The sequence below is a fragment of the Triticum urartu genome, chromosome 2A (assembly GCF_056163025.1).
Source record: "Triticum urartu cultivar PI428250 chromosome 2A, HENAU_Tu73, whole genome shotgun sequence".
NCBI lineage: Eukaryota > Viridiplantae > Streptophyta > Magnoliopsida > Poales > Poaceae > Triticum > Triticum urartu.
This window is the reverse complement of record NC_141874.1, coordinates 178,796,169-178,816,473: the sequence shown is the minus strand read 5'-3', so window position 1 is coordinate 178,816,473 and position 20,305 is coordinate 178,796,169. Positions and strand designations below refer to the sequence as shown.

The 20,305-nt window shown below is 45.6% G+C and overlaps 2 protein-coding genes across 3 annotated transcripts; one reads left to right on the top strand and one right to left on the bottom strand.

The window, feature by feature from the left end:
• The first annotated feature begins 7,171 nt into the window (after nucleotides 1–7,171).
• LOC125536573 (nodulation receptor kinase) lies at nucleotides 7,172–11,565 on the top strand. The gene is made up of 12 exons (XM_048699809.2): nucleotides 7,172–7,398; nucleotides 7,688–7,841; nucleotides 8,007–8,078; nucleotides 8,166–8,237; nucleotides 8,453–8,521; nucleotides 8,611–8,792; nucleotides 9,021–9,241; nucleotides 9,688–9,814; nucleotides 9,887–9,955; nucleotides 10,154–10,343; nucleotides 10,485–10,617; nucleotides 10,803–11,565. The coding sequence occupies exons 1-12, from the start codon at nucleotides 7,293–7,295 to the stop codon at nucleotides 11,178–11,180; spliced, it is 1,773 nt and encodes a 590-aa protein (XP_048555766.2). The 5' UTR covers nucleotides 7,172–7,292; the 3' UTR covers nucleotides 11,181–11,565.
• Nucleotides 11,566–12,097: 532 nt separating this feature from the next.
• On the bottom strand, nucleotides 12,098–19,403 carry LOC125536572 (uncharacterized). Of its 2 annotated transcripts, XM_048699808.2 has the most exons (7): nucleotides 19,040–19,403; nucleotides 17,308–17,418; nucleotides 16,921–16,978; nucleotides 16,174–16,257; nucleotides 16,005–16,043; nucleotides 15,040–15,897; nucleotides 12,098–14,677 (listed from the first exon to the last, which is right to left on the bottom strand). In XM_048699808.2, exons 4-7 carry the CDS (start codon nucleotides 16,174–16,176, stop codon nucleotides 12,659–12,661), a joined length of 2,919 nt encoding a protein of 972 aa, XP_048555765.2. In that variant the 5' UTR covers nucleotides 16,177–16,257; nucleotides 16,921–16,978; nucleotides 17,308–17,418; nucleotides 19,040–19,403; the 3' UTR covers nucleotides 12,098–12,658. The 2 variants fall into 2 exon arrangements, with proteins under 2 accessions (XP_048555765.2, XP_048555764.2); XM_048699807.2 differs by lacking the exon at nucleotides 17,308–17,418.
• Nucleotides 19,404–20,305: the final 902 nt, after the last annotated feature.

Genomic DNA, 20,305 nt, shown 5'->3' with positions numbered 1-20,305 from the left:
GAGATTGAACTAGGTATGAAGATACCGACGATCAAATCCCGGGCAAGTAACATACCGATGGACAAAGGGAATTACGTATGCTGTCATAACGGTTCGACCGATAAAGATCTTCGTAGAATATGTAGGAGCCAATATGGGCATCCAGGTTCCACTATTGGTTATTGACCAGAGAGGTATCTCGGTCATGTCTACATAGTTCTCGAACCCATAGGATCCGCACGCTTAACGATCGTTGACGATATAGTATTATATGAGTTATGTGATTTGGTGACTGAATGGTGTTCGAAATCCCGGATGAGATCACGGACATGACGAGGAGTCTCGAAATGGTCGAGAGGTAAAGATTTATATATAGTATGATGTTATTCGGACACCGGAAGTGTTCCGGAGGGTATCGGGTACTTATCGAGTCCCCGGAAAGGAGTTCCGGGCACCCTCGGCAAAGATATGGGCCTTGTGGCCAAGTGAGGGAACACACCAGCCCTAGTGCGCCCCTATAGAGGCCAGCCCTGGTGCGCCCCTATAGAGGCCAGCCCTATGAGGAGGAGAAGGAAAGAGGGGAGGGCAAGGAAAGTGTGGATTAGGATTCCTACTTCCTTCCCTCTCCCCTCCCTCTTTCCTTCCCCCTCGGTTATATATGGCAGGGGGCGCACGGCTTGGGAGGGACTCCAAATAGGATTCCTCCTACTTGGGTGTCTCCTATGGCTGCTCCTCCCTCCCTCCCACCTACATATATTAGGAGGGGGGCGCCTAGCACACACCAGACAATTGCCTAGCCGTGTGCGGCGCCCCCCTCCACAGTTTACACCCTCGGTCATATCTTCGTGGTGCTTAGGCGAAACCCTGCGAGGATCACTTCACCATCACCGTCACCACACAGTCGTGCTGACGGAACTCATCTACTACCTCGATGTCTTGCTGGATCAAGAAGGCGAGGGACGTCACCGAGCTGAACGTGTGCAAAACTCGGAGGTGCCGTGCGTTCGGTACTTGATCAGTTGGAGCTAGAAGAAGTTCGACTACATTAACTGCGTTGTCAAACGCTTCAGCTTTCGTTCTACAAGGGCATGTAGACATACTCTTCCCCTCGTTGCTATGCATCTCCTAGATAGATCTTGCGTGAGCGTAGGATTTTTTTTGAAATTGCATGCTACGTTTCCCAACAGGTGTGTGGGCGGATGTCTAGTATGCCACACATGTGGGCATTATCAGGACCCTTTATTTTTGCCTCGATTACTATTGGTGGCCTTATATAGATGTAAAATGTATATTCATAGTGGCCTTGTATAAGTAAATGGAGGGAGTACAAGGGAAAAGAAAAAAAGGCAAAGAAAGGCAAACCATCCACTTTGCATTATTATTGGACGGAGCTTGAACATGAGGAGAAGTGGAAGAACCACGATACATATGAAGCTCCTAGGAAGAACTCCAAGAGTTCGGTTGGAGATGCAACAGTAGTTGATGATGATGAGGAGGAGGAGGACAGTGATGATGCATCAAGTGGCGAGGAAGGAAAAAAGAAGCCTCACTCCCAACTCGGTTGCTCCTACAAAAAGGCCCGATGGAAGAAAGAAAGGCAAAGAATGGAGGAGACAATGAAATGAAGGAATCAATGGACGTCATCATGAATGCAAGAAAAGAGATGGCGGGAGAAAGGAAAATGATGAAATTCAAAGAAATTGATAAGAGGGCGGTGGCCAAGGAGAGGCAAGCGGTGGCGAAGGAGAGGAGCCGGCAGCAGAGGAGGCAAAGGTTGTGGCTGAGGAGGGGAAGGTGACAGTTGAGGAAAGGAAGATGGCCATGGAAGAACACATCCAAGCCATGGAACAAGAGCAAAAGTTTATGTCCATGGGCACATGTGGTCTTAATGAGAAGGCAAAATCATACGTTGGGCTTTGTCGTGACCAAGTGTTGGCGATGAGGTCTATGGGAGGAGACATGGGTGCCATGGGTAGCGGCATGGATGCCATGTGTGGCGGCATGGGAGGATTCATGGGAGGTGGCATGAGAGGATTCATGCCTTCCATGGGAGGTAGCATGGGAGGATTTATGTGTAACGCCCTCGATGCGGCTATATCTCCCACGTGTCGAAGCACGACTTAGAGGCATAACCGCATTGAAAGCAATGTCGCAAGTGAGGTAATCTTCACACAACCCATGTAATACATAAGGGAAAGAGATACATAGTTGGCTTACAATCGCCACTTCACACAATACATGAATAAAGCATTACATCATCCAAATACAATCAAGGTCCGACTACGGAACCAAAATAAAAGAAGAACCCCAAGTGCGACAAAGGTCCCCGATCGACCCCAACTGGGCTCCACTACTGATCAACTAGAACGGAACAACACAAAGGACAAGATCTTCATCGAGCTCCTCCTGAGCTTGGTTGCGTCATCTGCACGGACTCATCGGCACCTGCAAGCTGGTTTCGGAAGTAACTGTGAGCCACGGGGACTCAGCAATCTCGCACCCTCGCGATCAAGACTATTTAAGCTTATGGGTAAGGTAACAGGTATGAGGTGGAGCTGCAGCAAGCGACTAGCATATATGGTGGCTAACATTCGCAAATGAGGGCGAGAAGAGAAGGCAAAGCACGGTCGATAAAAGTATGATCAAGAAGTGATCCTAGAACAACCTACGTCAAGCATAACTCCAACACCGTGTTCACTTCCCGAACTCCGCCGAAAAGAGACCATCATGGTTACACACGCGGTTGATGCATTTTAATTAAGGTCAACTTCAGGTTTTCTACAACTGGACGTTAACAAATTCCCATCTGCCCATAACCGCGGGCACGGCTTTCGAAAGTTCAAAACCCTGCAGGGGTGTCCCAACTTAGCCCATCACAAGCTCTCACGGTCAACGAAGGATATTCCTTCTAGCGGGAAGACCCGATCAGACTCGGAATCCCGGTTACAAGACATTTTGACAATGGTAAAACAAGACCAGCAAAGCCACCCAGATGTGCCGACAAATCCCGATAGGAGCTGCACATATCTCGTTCTCAGGGCACACCGGATGAGCAAGACGTCGGGTAAGCCAGCCCAGAGTTGCCCCTGGTAGCCTCGGACATCGCTCAGTTGGACCAACACTTAGAGAAGCACTGGCCCGGGGGGTTAAAATAAGATGACCCTTGAGCCGGCCGACTCAAGGGAAAGAAAAGGCTAGGTGGCAAATGGTAAAACCAATGTTGGGCCTTGCTGGAGGAGTTTTATTCAAGGCGAACTGTCAAGTGGTTCCCATTATTACCCAACCGCGTAAGGAACGCAAAATCCGGGAACGTAACACCGATATGACGGAAACTAGGGCGGCAAGAGTGAAACAAAACACCAGGCATAAGGCCGAGCCTTCCACCCTTTACCAAGTATATAGATGCATTAATTAAAATAAGATATATTGTGATATCCCAACAAGTAAACAATGTTCCAACAAGGAACGATCTCCATGTTCCAACAGGGAACAAACTTCAATCTTCACCTGCAACTAACAACGCTATAAGAGGGGCTGAGCAAAGCGGTAACATAGCCAAACAACGGTTTGCTAGGACAAGGTGGGTTAGAGGCTTGGTTCAACAATATGGGAGGCATGATAAGCAAGTGGTAGGTATCGCGGCATAGGCATAGCAAAAGAGCGAGCAACTAGCAAGCAAAGATAGAAGTGATTTCGAGGGTATGGTCATCTTGCCTGAGATCCCGCAAGGAAGAAGAACGAGTCCATGAAGAAGACAAACGGACGTAGTCGAACGGGTCCTCACACACACGACGTTACCGGAACCAATCCGAAGAAACAATACCGGAAAAGAGCAAACAACATAGTAAACAAACCACACATGAACATGGTATGATGCACAATCAAGTGTGATGCATGTCCGGTTAATGAAGCATGGCATGGCAAAGTGCAACAAACATCGCTACAAATTAAGTGGAGCTCAATATGCAACGAGTTGCATCTTGACAAAACACCACAACACGTTATTTAGTTCAATCTCGTTTATGTACTCAACAATATTAAATGTTGGTTAACATGGCAAGAGGGTGAAGCAAAAGAAAACTACCTATCTAGTCAAGTTTAAATGAGGCCGGAAACAACAAACAACAATTCCGGTAAATCCCCATATGCATATTTTTAGGTTTGGTACTGTTCTGTCCTAAACACAATTTTAGAGGTATTAAACATGAAAAACAAGTACACCATGTTAACTAGGCATTTTTCTACCCCATTTACATATAAAGATTATTTAAATTCGAGCTACGGCTAATTAGTTATGAATTAAATCATTTTAACATGGCGTAGGAGCAAATTTAACCAAACAGCATTTTAAACTTTTTAACATGGCAAGAAAGTGGCATATTATTAATCTACACATAATTTTAAGCAAGTTTCATATATAAATTATTTTAAACTGATGCACGGTTGAGGAGTTATTAAATGCATGAAGTATGAGGGTTTTTCTGCAAAACTGACGTTCTTTGGGAAAAATAGCTAAATCCGCTGGACAGGAAAAAAATAGAAACGGGCCGAAACAAGTTGGCCCAACAGGAGGAAAAAATAGAGGAGGGGCGCTGCGGGGGCTGCTCACCCTAGGCCTGGCCCAGTCGGTGGGAGGAGGGAGGCCTGCAGGGGCGATGCTGGGCCGGATGAGGTAGGCGGCTGGGCTGGGCCAGCTTGAGCTAGCCTTGAAGGCCGAAGGGGAAGCAGGCGTTGCGCGTCTCAGGCAGCAGAGCCGAGGCGCTGGGCCTGGAATCGGGACGAGGCCGGTCCAGGCGCGGTGGATCTGGCGGTTGACTCGATCGAGTCAACGTGGTCGAGCGGTCGCTGGCGCTGGTCGTCGTTCTGAAAGAGAAAAGGCAGCGATGGGTTCAGGGCGCCGCGGGAACAGGCAAGGGCGGTGCAGGGCCGGGACGGCGCGGGATCCAGCCGTGGAGACGAGCTAGCGTCAAGGTGCGGCGGCGCTCGTGGGGTCCGGCGAGGACACGTCTCCGGTGAGACGCCAGATCCAGGCGGCTGCGAGGGAGCTCCTGGAGCTGTCCATGGTGGCCTGCGACTCTGGTCGACGGCGGGCACGTGCGGGCGGGGAAGACGAGCTCCGGCCACCACTGCTCATGGTTGGGCTCGGAGACGCCATGGCGAGACGAGAGGGAGTTGAGGTCGGGAACGGCAGGGAGGCTCCATGGCTTCGGAGGAGGTCGAGGTTCGCCGGGGAGGACGTTGCTCCGGCGGTTGACGCAGGGTGGCGCTGCTCCCGATCCACCCTGGATCGAGGCACGGGAGGAGGGAAACAAGGTTCTCGGGACCTGCAGCAGATGAAATACAGAGAGAGGGGGAGATCGTGAGAGAGAGCCGGGGAGCACGAGGAAAAACAGAGGGGAGGGAGAAGAAGGCCACAGTCCTGCTGGTATTGCTCCGGCGAGGGGCAACAGGTGGTGATGGAGCTCCGACATGGAGCTGCTGCTATGCGGGTCAACGGGGAACAACAACCATGGGGATCGGGAGGAGGAGCGGGGTTGGTCAGGCACGGAAACAGAGGAGGTGGGTGCCGACGGATCTGGGCGATGTGATGGGGAGTAGTGGCGGCGGCTGAGAGGATCCCTAGGAAATAGGGTTAGGTCCAAAATGGACTAGGGATAGACTATATATAAGGGAAGAAGGGATTTTTTGGATCATCCGATCGAATTCCGACAGACGAGAATAAATATGCTAGGGAGTCCAATTAACAAAACGGAGACGTTTTGTAGATGTTTGGGGATGTTCCGGACACAATAGTGGCGACAGTCCGGTTCGGGTCCGGGACAGCTTCGGACACGCGCGAGGGGTCGATGCACCGTGCAGAGAGGGTTAGGGTGGGTCTGGCGGATTGTGAAGAGCGGGTTGGTCTGAGAGAACAGGGGAGAGATGCAGCCAGCAGGGTTTCCGGAGGCCGAAAACGTCCGACGTTATACCGGCTACTATTGCCGCTATATTTATCCGTTGGGATGTCAAGCGGACTCCGAATGCGATGAAACTTGGCAGGCGGTCTACTGACAACAAAACAATACCGCATGCCAACTTTCAACCCATTCCGAGAACATTTTCCGGCCACTTATAAAATACTATTTCGGACATGCCGCGGGCGTGTGCAAGTGTGGTTGGGCTCAGAATGGACAACGGAGAGAACTCGGAGAACCCGGACGAACGCAAGTTTTAAAACATGATGATGCAATGCACATGATGACATGACAAGATGCAACACGCAAGCAAATGACATGGCAACGACGGCGAATAACTGGACGACACCTGGCGCAACGGTCTCGGGGCGTTACATTATGTGTGCCACGGGTGGTGTCATGGAAGGAGGCATGTGTGACATGGATGGTGCCTCGGATGCAAATGAAGATAATGAAGCCAATGGGAGAGGAAGCAGCCCATGAAGAATTGAAGATGCAAGTACAAGTGATGATAATGAAGGCAGTGCTTGTAGTCGTCGCTAGGTGGTCTACGGATATGGATGTAATTTTTGTTTCTGGTGTTTGTTGTATTGCCATGATTGAAAATGAATAGATTGAAAGTTTTTCTGGAAAAAAAAATGAAGGCAATGGCATTTGAGTGACTATGCATTTATGTGCTATGCTTGTAGTTGTGTCTGTGTTTGTAATGCACTATGCTTTGCTTTTGAAGTTCCATTTGATATGTGTTGATTATGTGTATGATGATGTTGCAAATGCAAAGTTTAAACTCCATCCGTAGCTCATGTTCTGTGGTGCCCTATTTTACATCATCTGACACGTCAGAAAATTTCCCTCTACTCTGAAATCTTCTCTCCTTCCTAAAAACTTTTTTTGGATGCCTTATTTTATATCATCATCAGTTGGATGGATGCTCTTAGATGCCCTTACATATACAAAGAAAAGGCAAAACAACCCGTCAAGAAAAAAAAAAGGCAAAACAAATAAACAAGGGACCGTCGTTCACGGTCAATCATGTACCGTAGCGTTGAGCTCCGAGAAGGATACAAGTCCTAAGAATATCCTCCGATGACGAGCTCAAACAGTGCCGCCCGCAGAGCGCAACAACAGAGCAAGCGCGCGGTCGCTGTCGACGGCCGCGTCACCCTTCCGACTGTGCCGCTGCCGAGCACCAGCAGACAAGCGGCGAAACTATACAAAACAAAGCGCCAACTAGCCGCCCGCCCACCCGCCCGCCCAGTGCTGACCCTTTCCACCACCCCCTCTCCCCCCTCGGCCGGCCGGCAGCGGCAGCACTCCCGTCGCCCGCCACGCCCGTATGGTCGCTGCCGGGCCCGAGATATGGTCGCTCGCTTCCCCCTCCTCCTCCTCCTCCTCGTCTTCTCCGCGCAGCTCCTGATCACCTCCGCCGCCGCCGCCGCCGCGTCGCCCCATGGACTCACCCAAGGTATACGTATACCACAGCAGCACAGCCCCTGAACTATCGATCGATCACCGAACCAGGCCAGTTAGAATTTGGGGACATGTTTTCAGTTCTTGGGCAGCTTGGTCGCCATGACTGCATAGTGTGGTCTTGCTGCTGGTCTGTTCGACCGATTGGCTGAATCGGTGTAAACTTCGGTGCCAAAGTACTCTGCATGTGATTGATGTGACAAGCACGCTTAATTTTTCTGTTCACTGCCAAATCCGATGCCTGTTTTTCTGATATGGACTTTCTTGCTGACCTTGTTGTGCAGTGGATGTGGCGAAGCGACTCAAGGAGGAGCTATGGGAAAGGAACCCAGGACATGAGATGCTCAAGTCATGGAATGGAGGAGACCCGTGCTCCCCATCTGCCTGGGAAGGCTTCTCTTGCCGATTACTAGATGGTAACCAGGTCGTAGCTAAGCTGTAAGTGCCCATGGGATAGTGATAATGTTCACACCCTGCTTTTTTTACTGGCATATATGTGCCTCTTTTTATTATTTTACCATATGAATTAAGACCCTAGAGACATTGAGTCTGAGAGGTGGTGTGCGGTTGCTACCAATCTGATATACGCTGGTGTCTGGACAGGAACTTTTCTTCTAAGGAACTACAAGGGCCAATTCCTGCCGTGATCGGGAACCTGACGGGGCTAACTGAAATGTATGCTTCAGTGTCTGTGTTTCTTTTTGAATGTTCAATGCCTTGTTCTAGAGATTTTCTATGTGTTCTTATTACTTGTGGGTGCAGTGATCTGCAGGGCAATAACTTCACCGGGTCTATTCCGGAATCTTTCTCTGCTCTCACTCACCTGCTGAAGCTGTAAGCGTGTTTGCCTTGTTCCACTTCTTACCATAAAATGTGATTGTCCAGAACAAACTCATCCTGGGTCTTACTGGTTGGATCCTAGGCATCACTCAAATTAAAATGTTATTATATAGACCCGTGCTTTCAGTTCTGATCATTCTGTTTGCATTCGATATGCTTGAATGCTTCTAATGTCAGTATGATCTAATCAAGCATGGTTGTTGATCCAGGTCAGTGAAGTGCAACCCCTTGTTGAGCAATCAGCTACCTGATGGCCTGTCTACCAACCTGGATTTCAGGTGAGATTTATGTTCTGATGTTCACCTTGATCTGGTCATTATTAACGGTGACATAATTCTGCTGAAATTGCTATATGAAAATCATAAAGCGATGGAGGCTGTGCTGCTGGAGAGCACAGTAGTCCACCTGGAGCTGCCAATCAGAGAACATTTGTTGTTAGCGGTCTTGCTGGAGGATCTTTGGCATGTACTTTTGCACTGGGATTGTTCTTCACTTGTTTCAACAAACGCGAACGACGCTCTCAGAAATCAGACTGTGCTTCTACAACAAGTATGTCCCCTGCTGCCACACACAGCTATTAGATATTGTGCACACCTGCCTGTGTAGTTAGCTCATGTTGCGCAACTCTTCATTGTGTGTGCATCACTGAGTTCATCTGTGCATGTGCATGGTATCAGAAACCTTTATTTTGCTGCTGTGTATATCTTGTTAGATTAGTGAAATGAGGAAAATATGGAACGAACAAATGAATGTGTTTCTTCATACTGGTCAATGCAGATCCTGTTTTCGAAGAACGCAGCATCCATATAACTACAAATCCTGCAGTACAACAGTTTTCCTACAAATCCATCCAGAGTGCAACAAATCATTTCAAGAAACTGATAGGAGGGGGTGGGTTTGGAGCTGTTTATCAAGGTACTCTAGCACATGGCCAACAAGTCGCAGTAAAAGTCCGCTCACCTGCATCGACTCAGGGAACACGCGAGTTTAACAATGAGGTAATGGCAGATTCTGCACACACCTCCATAAAGAAATCATGCCGGCAATAGGTTGCTCTTATTTTTTGATACAAAAAAAATATTGTTCAGGTTGCATAACACTCTTCTCGCCAGTGATTTTTCATAATCTATGCAAGCAGCAACCCGCATAAGCCCGCTTCATGCTGTATGTCGCCTGAGTCGTGCATTGATGCCATTTCAGTTACTTAGTACGATTTGTATACCAGCCGTGAGGTTTTGCGGGCTTAGCGGCATGCCACTTGCATCCTTATAACCTGTAATTTGGCCAGCGCCCCTAACATAAATGCTCAATTGCTCCAGTTAGTTTGTTTATTCCAGTATCTTTGTACTAAAATAATCATTTTGCGCACGAAATTCACTGAATTTATCAATTGACACAGTTCGCGCACAAAGTTCCTCTAACGACTGAATTTGTCGATTGACAGTTACGGCTACTTTCTACTGTGTGGCATGACAACTTGGTCCCTCTAATTGGCTATTGCTGTGAAAAGGATCAACAGATTTTGGTTTATCCACTCATGTCCAATGGCTCGCTACAGGATCGCCTCTACGGTATAAAGCTTTGTGAAGATTTAGCTACTTTTCAACTTAAGATCCTTCTTTTCTGATTTTTGTTTCATTTAGGTGAGGCATCAAAACGAAAAGTTCTTGATTGGCCAACCAGAATATCAGTTTGCATTGGTGCTGCTAAAGGTTAGTAGTGTAGTTAATGTTTTTTTTAAGTTCTTGATATTATCTACAGTAGGATTTGAACTAATTGTTCTTATGTAATTTACGGCCACTAAATGCTACTTTATCTTCATTCTTCCTCTTCAAATATTTTGATATTGCAAAACTGCAAATGCTTCTTTTGAGTTATTACAACTTAACATAAATTTGTTTCTTGCTCAGGACTAGTATATCTTCACAATTTTGCTGGCCGCTGCATCATACACAGAGATGTTAAGTCTAGCAACATACTTCTGGATCAGAGCATGTGTGGCAAGGTTGCCGACTTTGGGTTTTCAAAGTATGCACCTCAAGAAGGCGACAGTGTTGCATCAATGGAAGTGAGAGGCACTGCTGGATACTTGGATCCTGAGTAAGTTTGTATATTGATTTCACCATGCGAAATATTGGTACAAATCTGTCTGTATTGATAGTAGTACTATTTTTGTGCACTGCATATTATGTATCCATTGCTTTACCATCTATCTGATTGTGAATACTCCATATCTTTTAGATACTATTCCACTCAGGTGTTATCGACCAAAAGTGACGTGTTCAGCTTCGGGGTGGTTCTCTTGGAAATCGTAACCGGAAGGGAGCCCCTCGATGTTCAGAGGCCTCGGAGCGAATGGAGCTTAGTCGAGTGGGTAAGTTTTCATTGCACACCATCACAAACCATGCATTTTTATCTACAGCTGCTGCTAGTTCTAGTTATACATTTCACGGTTGTTCCAGGAAAATCGAAAACAGTAACTTCAGTTTCATTATCAGAACTCTGAAGTGTCATCAGCTCATCCAATTTTACACCATGGACATGGTCACTGTTACACAGGCAAAGCCATACATACGGGACTTCAGGATCGAGGAGATCGTGGACCCTGGCATAAAGGGGCAGTACTGCTCGGAGGCCATGTGGAGGGTGCTGGAGGTGGCCACGGCGTGCACCGAGTCCTTCTCGACCTTCCGCCCGAGCATGGAGGACATCGCGCGGGAGCTGGAGGACGCGCTCATCATCGAGAACAACGCTTCCGAGTACATGCGGTCCATGGAGAGCACCGGCACCTTCGGCTCCAACCGCTACCTGTCCATCGACCGGAAGATGTTCGCGTCGGGCTCGGCCCGGATAGACCCGGCCAAGTTCGCGTCGGGCTCCGGCCGGATCGACGCCGGCAAAGGGCCTCTGCAGACCATGCCTTCGCTTCCGAGGTAGCAGCTCTGCCTCCGTTCGTAATATATGGTGGTCTCAGAAGGCCCATGGTCTCGTCTCATGGATGTGATGGTTGCTGAAGAAGACACAACCGGAGTTTGTTCCCGCAGATGGCATGAATGGCCGAAGGGAGAGGAGGCATGGAGAGGGGACACAGGCCATGCAGTTACCACGGCAGTTGCAGCGAGGGAAGTTTTCCCCTAGAGACAAAGCATGGGCAGTTTTGCCTGTAAAATTTGTATGTTGAATTCGATGCCTATATGTACCATGCGTGTGTGCAATGCAACTATTCTTTGGACTACTGTTGATGTATTCTTTGGCCAACTATAAGGCTAGGCAGCATAAGTTCATTATTTCGGGCATTAAAAAGTATAGAACATTTGGTGTATATCTGTTACCCTCCACTGAATTATACTATAAGGCATCCACACGTTTCATGATTTATTTATATACTCCCTCTGTTCACTTTTGTAAGTCATTTAAGACAACTGAAATTGAACTGTTTTAGGTGCTGTCTTAAATGTCCAAAACGTCTTACAAAAATGAACGGAGGGAGTACTTTTTTAGTCTTTGATCAAGAATTGGCCTTACGAAACATAGGTTTTGCGACATAGAAGCAGTGCCAAAATACTCCTTAATGTAGTTTTTCTCTAGAACTAGGACGCATCAATAATGGGATGTTCGAGTGTTTTTCTCCTCAGCCAACATTCAAAGCGCGGTTCCGCAACTAGTAAATGTTACAGAGCCACAATAGCCGGCTAAGCAAATCTAGCCCCACATACTGCCACTACCCACAACTAGTAAATGTTACAGAGCCACAATACCCGGCTAAGCAAATCTAGTCCCATATACTGTCACTACCTGCAACTCAAACTAAAAGAGCAAAAGCTACAGAAATTTGAACATTTGGAACACGGCACTAGCAAAAAAATAAATTAAACAAATATGCAATGAACATGTCTATTTTGCGTTCTCCTTTTTGAATTACGGGACAATGCAAGACTTCAAAGTTCAGCTAAGCTATGGTTCTTATATGGGCACACGATTACGCAGTTTTCTAGAAACTCCACATAGTACAGGCAAAAAAAGGTAAAGAGTACAGGTATAATTCATCAGAAAAATCTCCACATAAATAAAACGAAGTAAAAGCTTCATGAGATGGCATCCTAACAACGAGGGCACGATTCTTGCACTCGCCATTTTCTTCATCTTTTTTCCCTTCACTTCTGGTATCAAAAGGAATGACGGCAAACATCCATCACATGTTAGTTCAGGCTCATATGTTTTTGACAAGAATCAAGCCCAAACATCCGGAAATGCACCGAACTATAGCTGAAATTCACAATTATCTGTATAAGCTTCCTCGATTCATCTCCTAACCCAAAACAGAAATTTGACAGATTGGCATCTGTGATCTTGTGGTTAGAGATCATGGAATTCTCTTAACCAGCAACAAATTCATTCTGTGAAGGTTGAACAATTCAACGCAATTGCTGCGCATGTAGCTCCTTACTCGTTTTCATGCCATCTACAGAATGCCAGACAATTTCACGAGTTCCTTTATCAGTAGAGTTGTCTGCCCCAAACAATTCAAGAGTCCCTTTTTCACTGGAGTTATTTGAGGGGGCGCTGTGAAGTATTTGAAACTGATTATTACTCATGCGCCATTCATTGACAGCGATGGCTTGGTCACTAAAATGAGAACCACTCCCGACGCCATCAGAAGGAAATGGAACTGTAACATCAGTTGATCTTCGTGGTCGTCGGACAGGTCTGCTGCTCCTGCTAGAAGATGGGAAATTTCCCTCCCCACCTTTCTGCTTCCCCATAAAGCCACATGCAAGAGCTTCCAGAGCTCGGGATGTTGGTGGGCGGCTTCTGGTACTCTGCCTCCTCGAGTTGAAAGAAAGCTGCTCACTCAAGATTGCACTACCAGAGGTATTGATATCTGGAAGGCAGTCATCCGCCTCCTTGTTTTCTGAGGGATGCATAGGTATGTCCATGGTTATTGCATTATTGTCAGATGGAGGTTGGATATAACTTGTAGCCGACTCATAATCAGAAGGCATTTGAGGGATATTCAGGTCAATAACATGCTTACGTTGAGCTTTTTCCTTGTAAACCACTTCAACATTAGGGGCCACATTGTGAAGCTGTCCGCAATATGTGTGATTGCTATTAGTGCCAAAGGTTATGTTGGTTGATGAGCTTGAAATTGTGCTCCATACAAAAGGGTTGGCCCCTGCACTTGCTTCATTTGCTTTAGGCACAGGTTGCAGTGGGGCATCAGCTTGCTTCCCATAATGTCTTTTACTGACAGCAGTTCCTTTGCGACCAGTTCTTTCATTCTTGAAAGAAACTAACCTTCTTCTCTTTGGCATAGGTGCTAAGAAAACTTGAGGTTCAGGATTTACTCTTGGATCAAACTGAAAATTAATTTCAGTTGAAGAATTGGTAGCATGTATCCTCTGATTACCAACAGGAAGAACTGTTCCAGTGGAAGAGCAGACATTATTCATTGTGCCAACACATTGATCAACTGAAATGTGACCATTGACTCTGCCTGGAAAGGAAGAAATCTTATGAAGTGCATCAGCATCCATCTTATCACCAGTTGGGGGATTGTTTTTTCTCTCCTCGTCAACACAGCTTGCATCAGTTTTCCTCTGATCGGTATCCAGATCTTCATAAGTTTCAGAACTGTCTTCTGAATCTGAATGTTCTTCTGAGTTCACACTGACAGAATCGCCGGAATGTGGTGAAGAACTGTAGCCATGACCGGCATCTGTAGGTAGATTTCTTAGTGACCTTACCTTACATGGTTCTTCCCCTTTACCAAAACTAGTGTCCACCACAGTAAATTTCATAAGCTCAGGGGAACACCCTGGTTCACTGGGCCGGATATAGGAAGCAGGTTTCTTGTCAGCAAGTGTGCTTTTGTCAGGTTCAACATCATTGACCCATCCAATTGCAATCTTAACCTCACCTCCATTATTATCACCTTCGACTCCAAAATCAAGCAGCCTTGGTTCAGATGCAACTTTTCTCAAGACATCGCTGACAGAATCAAAGTAATGATTTCCTTTGACGAGTTTCTTTCTGGAAAATTTCTTTACACCTGGAATGAGGAAGACTAAGGCCTGCTTACCGACTAGTGAGGAATCTTTCGGCTGCTCGGAGTGCCACCCTCTTGCAAGTAAGCGAGGCCAGACAGCTTCCCAAAATAGATCATTAGATTTCGCCTTGCTTAGTCTGAAATCACCAGTCAAATATTTTATGATATCTCCAGACGAAAGCGATGAGCAAGCCTTGCCAATAGGTATTTCTGCACGGCCCGAAATAGCATGGTTTCTACTAGGATCTAATGCAAATCCAGTCAAGTCATACTTTCCTTTGCCAATTCCAACTGCTTCTACAAGAACCTGTGCACCAACTGTGGACTTTAAGCATAAAATAAACTGCTCAAATTCAGATGTCCCCTCATTGAATGTCTTGAAGACCTGCAGATGGTAATATATAATTGTCAGCCTCTCGAAAAAACTAGCAGGAGCATAAACTGGTATAGGTGAACATCAATGCAAAGACATGCTATGCGAAAATGCAGGAGCATCCTACAGAAAATAAGTAAGACAACGACAACAGCAACATAATTAAATAGAGGTGAACAAGTATACAAAATTCCAGGACTTTTCAAAAGCAGAAGAGATATGATTGTAATGATCATACCAGGGAAAAATATTGTGGCTGTGCTAATGAAAGGAAGCCCATCCCAAAACATCGGCTTTCCATGTGCCAATGATTCAAAGGATCTAATAGAGTAAAAGAATAGGAACAAAAAGGAGGAAATTAAAGTTCAACACACCTCGAGCAAAGGATCTTGAACTTCCCTTGCTACGCCAGCAAGCAAACGTGACAACAGTTCCTGCTGTCTGGAACCAGAAAATATACGCAACCCAAGTATACATCTCCTGCTTCTTACTTTTCTACATGCAGACCATCGTTTATATGCTTCAGACTTAAAAAATTCTCCATAGTAGTAGGATAGAACTTCTCCCATTGTCTTGCTCTTTATAAATTTCGTCACCTGAACAAGATTTTTGCCAAAAATGTAGAGACCAAGAAGTAAAGTCTGTTCCTCTTCAACAGACCAGAAGTATCTTGGCATTCCAGGCAATGGAATATAATCACTGACTTCCCTCTTTACACAAGAACAGCTTAAAACTTCGCTTTTCGGCAAGCAGTACATGTCTTGCCCAGCAGATTTTGGGAATTTCTCACCATGATCATCATATTCAACTTTACAGCGCAGACAATCTGGATAAATGCTGTGTTGAGGTAAACTTCTTGGGATAATTGCACTGATGTGGCTGTTATGATCATCTTCTGAAGCACACAAAGTGTGTCCTGAAAATTCCCTCCATTCTCCTTTAACATGAGTGCTTGTATTTGGGGTCCATGTGACTGGAATAGTTAATCCAACTACCACAGGATACTCAAAACCGAACATTCTGCTACCATCAACTGGCAAAGACCTTAATTTCATGCGTTCCTCTTCTGTTGCTAGATTTGGAACTTCCACCTGGTACTCATCCCCTACACGAGGGTATACTCGTGTATCTTCATTGACTTCCTCTGGACATATGGGTTCTAGAAAATGCGGCTGGTCAACAAGCATCTCTTCAGGATTCCCTTCGTTATCCTTGATTTGAATAGGACCCATCTGCACACACAAAAGAAAAAGAAAAACGGAGGTATGAGATTGGGATCAATGATATGTAAACACATAGCTCTGATATAATATATATATACATGAATAAACAGATTTACCAGATATTCTTCTCCGTTCTTGATTTCAAGATAATCCATCTGTAACATAGCAAAGGACAGAGAGCATATTAGTCCATGTTTTGTCAACTTTCATCTGAACAGCAGAACATAAACCTAGGATAAATCTGCAATATACTTTGCATACAGATAAGAAGGGAAATACTCTTACCATGAAAGTTGGTGGATATAAAATTGGCTTTAGCCAGACCAAAAATTTCAAAGGACAACTTGTGCCTTAGTATTCACAGATATACTGCACAAAAGAAGCATATAGCAGTTAAGGTGTCTGTTGGAACATAGTGAATCAAGTACTACTAGAACTATCGAGAAACTTATTTACTAACAGTACAAAATATGGCAACGAAAGTAGCTGTTCAAACAAATAAAGATAACAGTAACAACTATGTACCTAGCTAGGAGCCTAGAAGGAAAACTACTTTGATATAAGTATCAATTGATTTCAACTAGTTTCCTGAGATAAATGAGGCGTAGGTGAGTTTGGACCAGGACCATCCCCAAGACCTGACTAAAACTTAGTAGCTGATAACAGCATAGCTCAAAACACGAAGTGCGGAACATACAGAGAATAGAATAATAAACACATGAGTGCTTTAGGGTGTGTATGCTCACATGTGGGAAAAAGCACTTGTATATTTCCAAATTTGAGTAAAAAAACATACGCGCACATTGTACGAATATATGTATACCAGGCTATAGCAAATAATTGAGTCAAAATATGTATATTTCTGAGCTGTATGAGAAATGTACGAGCATAGTTGATACATTAGTCATTTATCTCTTTGCATTTTTGTACAGATAATAAACTGCCATATTCTAGCACAAGGTTTTGCTAGCACACATATTTTTGCACAATTTAGAGATATTTTCTTCACAATTTGTGAAAACATGGGAGTACCTTTTTCAAGCTAATAGAAGAGGATGCACATGGGCGCCGAAGATCCTAACTCAGAAAGCTACAATTGAAGGAATACAGTAAGAATGAGTTATTGCATGAACCAGGTGATATTGTGTAATATGCCAAAGACATTGATTAAAGTCTTAACAGATCATCCTTTTGCATTTGTAAGAAAAAGAATTGGACAAGGAAACATGGGCCAAGAACAAACAAGTGTTTATAACGCTGATATCTCACGGCTCTAGAAAATCCTGTAGAATGTTTCCATGACAGTTGGGGTTCTAGTCCAACAAATCATCCCATATATATGGAATACTAGCTTAGCAAGTGGTATTACTCCATACATAGCAAATAAATTCACAATAAACTGAATGGATCATTGCTCACGAGGATGTTGACAGGGGATCTCTGGCTGGAGAAGGCCACATGGGAGATCAGAAAAGGTTGCATCAGAACGAGGGGGCAGGGGGGAATGCTCGCCAAGCCGGGGTACCAGATCTGGTGAACAGTAGAAACGAAGTATGTAACTCACAACACATATGCTAACACATAACTCAGTTACCTTTTCTACTGGAGTTTTGGTTAAAATGTTTGTCTTGGGGACCTCTTGAATAACGACCTACATCTAAAAGTGTTCTTATCATTGAAACTGGCTGCAGGGCAGCCATCTGCTAGTGCCATGTTGAACTATAGCAACATCAGCTGCCAACTGCAGAACTACAAGTGGTCAAGCAGATCATTCCTCCCATATTTAAACTGTAACTTTGTGGGCACTAGCTAACCTACATCTAAACAGGAAAAGAAAAGTAACTCACGGTGCCTAAAACCTACAGATGGTAAATTTGTTAGCTTGTTGTTTCATATGCAATGCATAGAAAATTCAGGAGTTTGTTGCAGCCTAAAAAAGTGACATTGGTTTCTAGAACCGATTGAATCGAGTACTACTACAATTGTTCATAAAATAAGAAGTTATAACTCCCAAGCTAGCAAGAAGGCAAACTATCCCAGTACAAGTATCAATGGATTCAACCATTTTTTTCTGACTGGAATATGGCCCAGGAAACAACATTTAGGCATGAGTCTGGACCACCTAAGATCTGACTAAAACTTAGCAGCTGATAACAGCATAGCTGAAACACTCATATACGGAAGTACCGAACATAGAGAGAATAGAAGCCACAGTTTACGGAACAGAAGTCACAATGATCATTGCACGGACAAGGCAACAGGTATTACGTCAAACACACCATGTAAAAAAATCGTATTAGAACATTGCTTTGGATTTCAGTGCATGGTTCTAAAAAATCCTGGGGATTGAGCCCACAATTGAGGCTCCAACAAACCATACAACAATTTAGGCTCCAACAATATAGAGTACTGGGTTAATATCAATTGGTAGCCTCTTCTGTAGATATTGCTCCTGGCAGTTGTTTGTACCTACGGTGTCTGAATGTCTAATTTACCATTATTAACATGTATAGTTTTGAATTACACATTTGCTAGGAAATGGATAAAAACTTCCCCAAAATGAGCAGTAAGGACGACCAGAGTTTAAAAGTCCAGCAAACATAATGTGTGCAAAAGCATAAACTACTTCTGCATTCAAACATTTCTTACTCTAAAATCCAAATCTAGGCGGTATTACTACGACGAATCAAACCCCCAAAAAAGTAATTTTTCGACAACCACGGCTGCATTTTGCAGTCACTTCGCTCACCACCATTTTTACTAACACTTGACAGAAATTACAGGATATGGTCGATCCACACTCATCAGCGCCCAAAAAAAAAGGGGGGCGAGGGAGAAAAAAGTGCACCCGCAATTTGGGTTCAAAGTCATACACGGTCAACTGAGATCGATCTCGCGCGCCGAAAAACAGAAGACATAATATCCAGCCATGGGTGGGTGGATCGGATTAGTACAGCACCACGCAGCTAACAAATCTCCGTGTACCAACTGACGAGGAGATAAACGAAAAGGATTTGGATTCGATTGCACGCACGCAGGCAGGCAGCAACGAAAAGATCCATCGAACCGTGGGTGTATGGATGGATGGATGGATCGGTAAGCACAGTGTCACGCAGCTGACAATCCGTCGGACGAAGTTAGGCGCGCTTACCAAGAAGAGTGGCCAATCTCACGGCTGGGGTGGATCTCCACTGCACGCCACGCCTCGCCAGCCCACACTCCTCCGGCGGAGAGCAGGAGGACGACGAGGCGGCTGCGAGCCGTGAGCTCCTGCGAGGCGGCGAGCGTGGCTGGGTGGAATGGAAGGAGTGGGAGAATGGAGGCGCTGGCGCTGGCGTTGGCGAGGACGACGGTGTGAGAGGGGTGCGTGCGTTGTTGAGACCAACGGAGGATGCAGGGGTAGAGCCGTACAGGTGGCCTAAGCCGGGCCCGGACCGGGCCGGGCCGGGCTGACCGGAGGCGGAGGCGCTCCCGTCGGCCGTGCGTGTACGGGTCGCACACAGCTTCGGCCGGATTCGTGCAGTGTGTGTGCTGGTGCCTTGCGATGGATAGCTGACGATGATTTTGCGCTCTTGATGATGATGAGGTGGAAACTTTGCCACTTCCGAAATTGGAGAAATGTCGTTTCTCCAATACGACTGCTTTTTTTCCTCGGGCTTGTTGCGTCTTTTTCCAGCGTGACACCAAATACGAGAGCTTGAAAGGCAAAAGTTACAGGACCTGAATCAGAAATATTATGCACCATCATGATCCAGCTGTTACCACGCTCCTTTTTTTTGTTTATTTATACAAGCTATTAGCTGTTACCACGCTCTTGCCCGTGGATTTTGTGGCATCGATTTAGAGATGTGTGCATTTTGGGTTGTTGCGTAAGTGTCTGAAATAGTTAAGCAAAGGTTAGTATGGGTCTATAGATTCCTAATCACTCTACTCGCCGCTACGAACCTAGTAGGCCCTTAAAATAGGGATGGGACATCTATTTACGCAATGTTGTTCCCATTTTCTATTCCGTCAATATATGTGAGAAAACGACAAACAAAAAGCGCATGCTTAAAATTCATCGATGATATCTTGCAACAAAAATCCCCGTCAAAAATATATATTGCAATAGAAATACCAAAAACATATCCGAAGAGCCACATCTTTTTTGCAACAAAACCGAACACACTCAATGCCGTCCACTTTAGATCGTGTGACTCGCATTGTTCGTGGTTGGTTTCGTTCGCGGGCGAGGCGTGCGGGCATCGTGGGTAGTGGGCCGTTCGAGTGTGCTTAGACGTTTTCTTCTAGCCGTTTACTCTATGACCGGTGGGCCACAGCGAAGCACCGCACCGGGAACCAACCGTCGCGAGCCGTAACGTTGCATTTAGTTCCACCTGACATCTTCAATTTCAGAGGTGCGCTTGTTCGAGTTTTG

What these genes read in the sequence shown, in the direction of transcription:
- LOC125536573 (XM_048699809.2), top strand. Translation starts at nt 7,293, where the DNA reads ATGGTCGCTCGCTTCCCCCTCCTCCTCCTCCTCCTCGTCTTCTCCGCG. An exon ending in CTGACGGGGCTAACTGAAAT is followed by an intron (nt 8,079 to 8,165) that starts GTATGCTTCAGT and finishes TTGTGGGTGCAG; the next exon opens with TGATCTGCAGGGCAATAACT. An exon ending in GCTACAGGATCGCCTCTACG is followed by an intron (nt 9,815 to 9,886) that starts GTATAAAGCTTT and finishes TGTTTCATTTAG; the next exon opens with GTGAGGCATCAAAACGAAAA.
- LOC125536572 (XM_048699808.2), bottom strand. An exon ending in AGAACGGAGAAGAATATCTG is followed by an intron (nt 15,898 to 16,004) that starts GTAAATCTGTTT and finishes TTGTGTGTGCAG; the next exon opens with ATGGGTCCTATTCAAATCAA. An exon ending in TTCAAGATCCTTTGCTCGAG is followed by an intron (nt 14,678 to 15,039) that starts GTGTGTTGAACT and finishes TACCATCTGCAG; the next exon opens with GTCTTCAAGACATTCAATGA.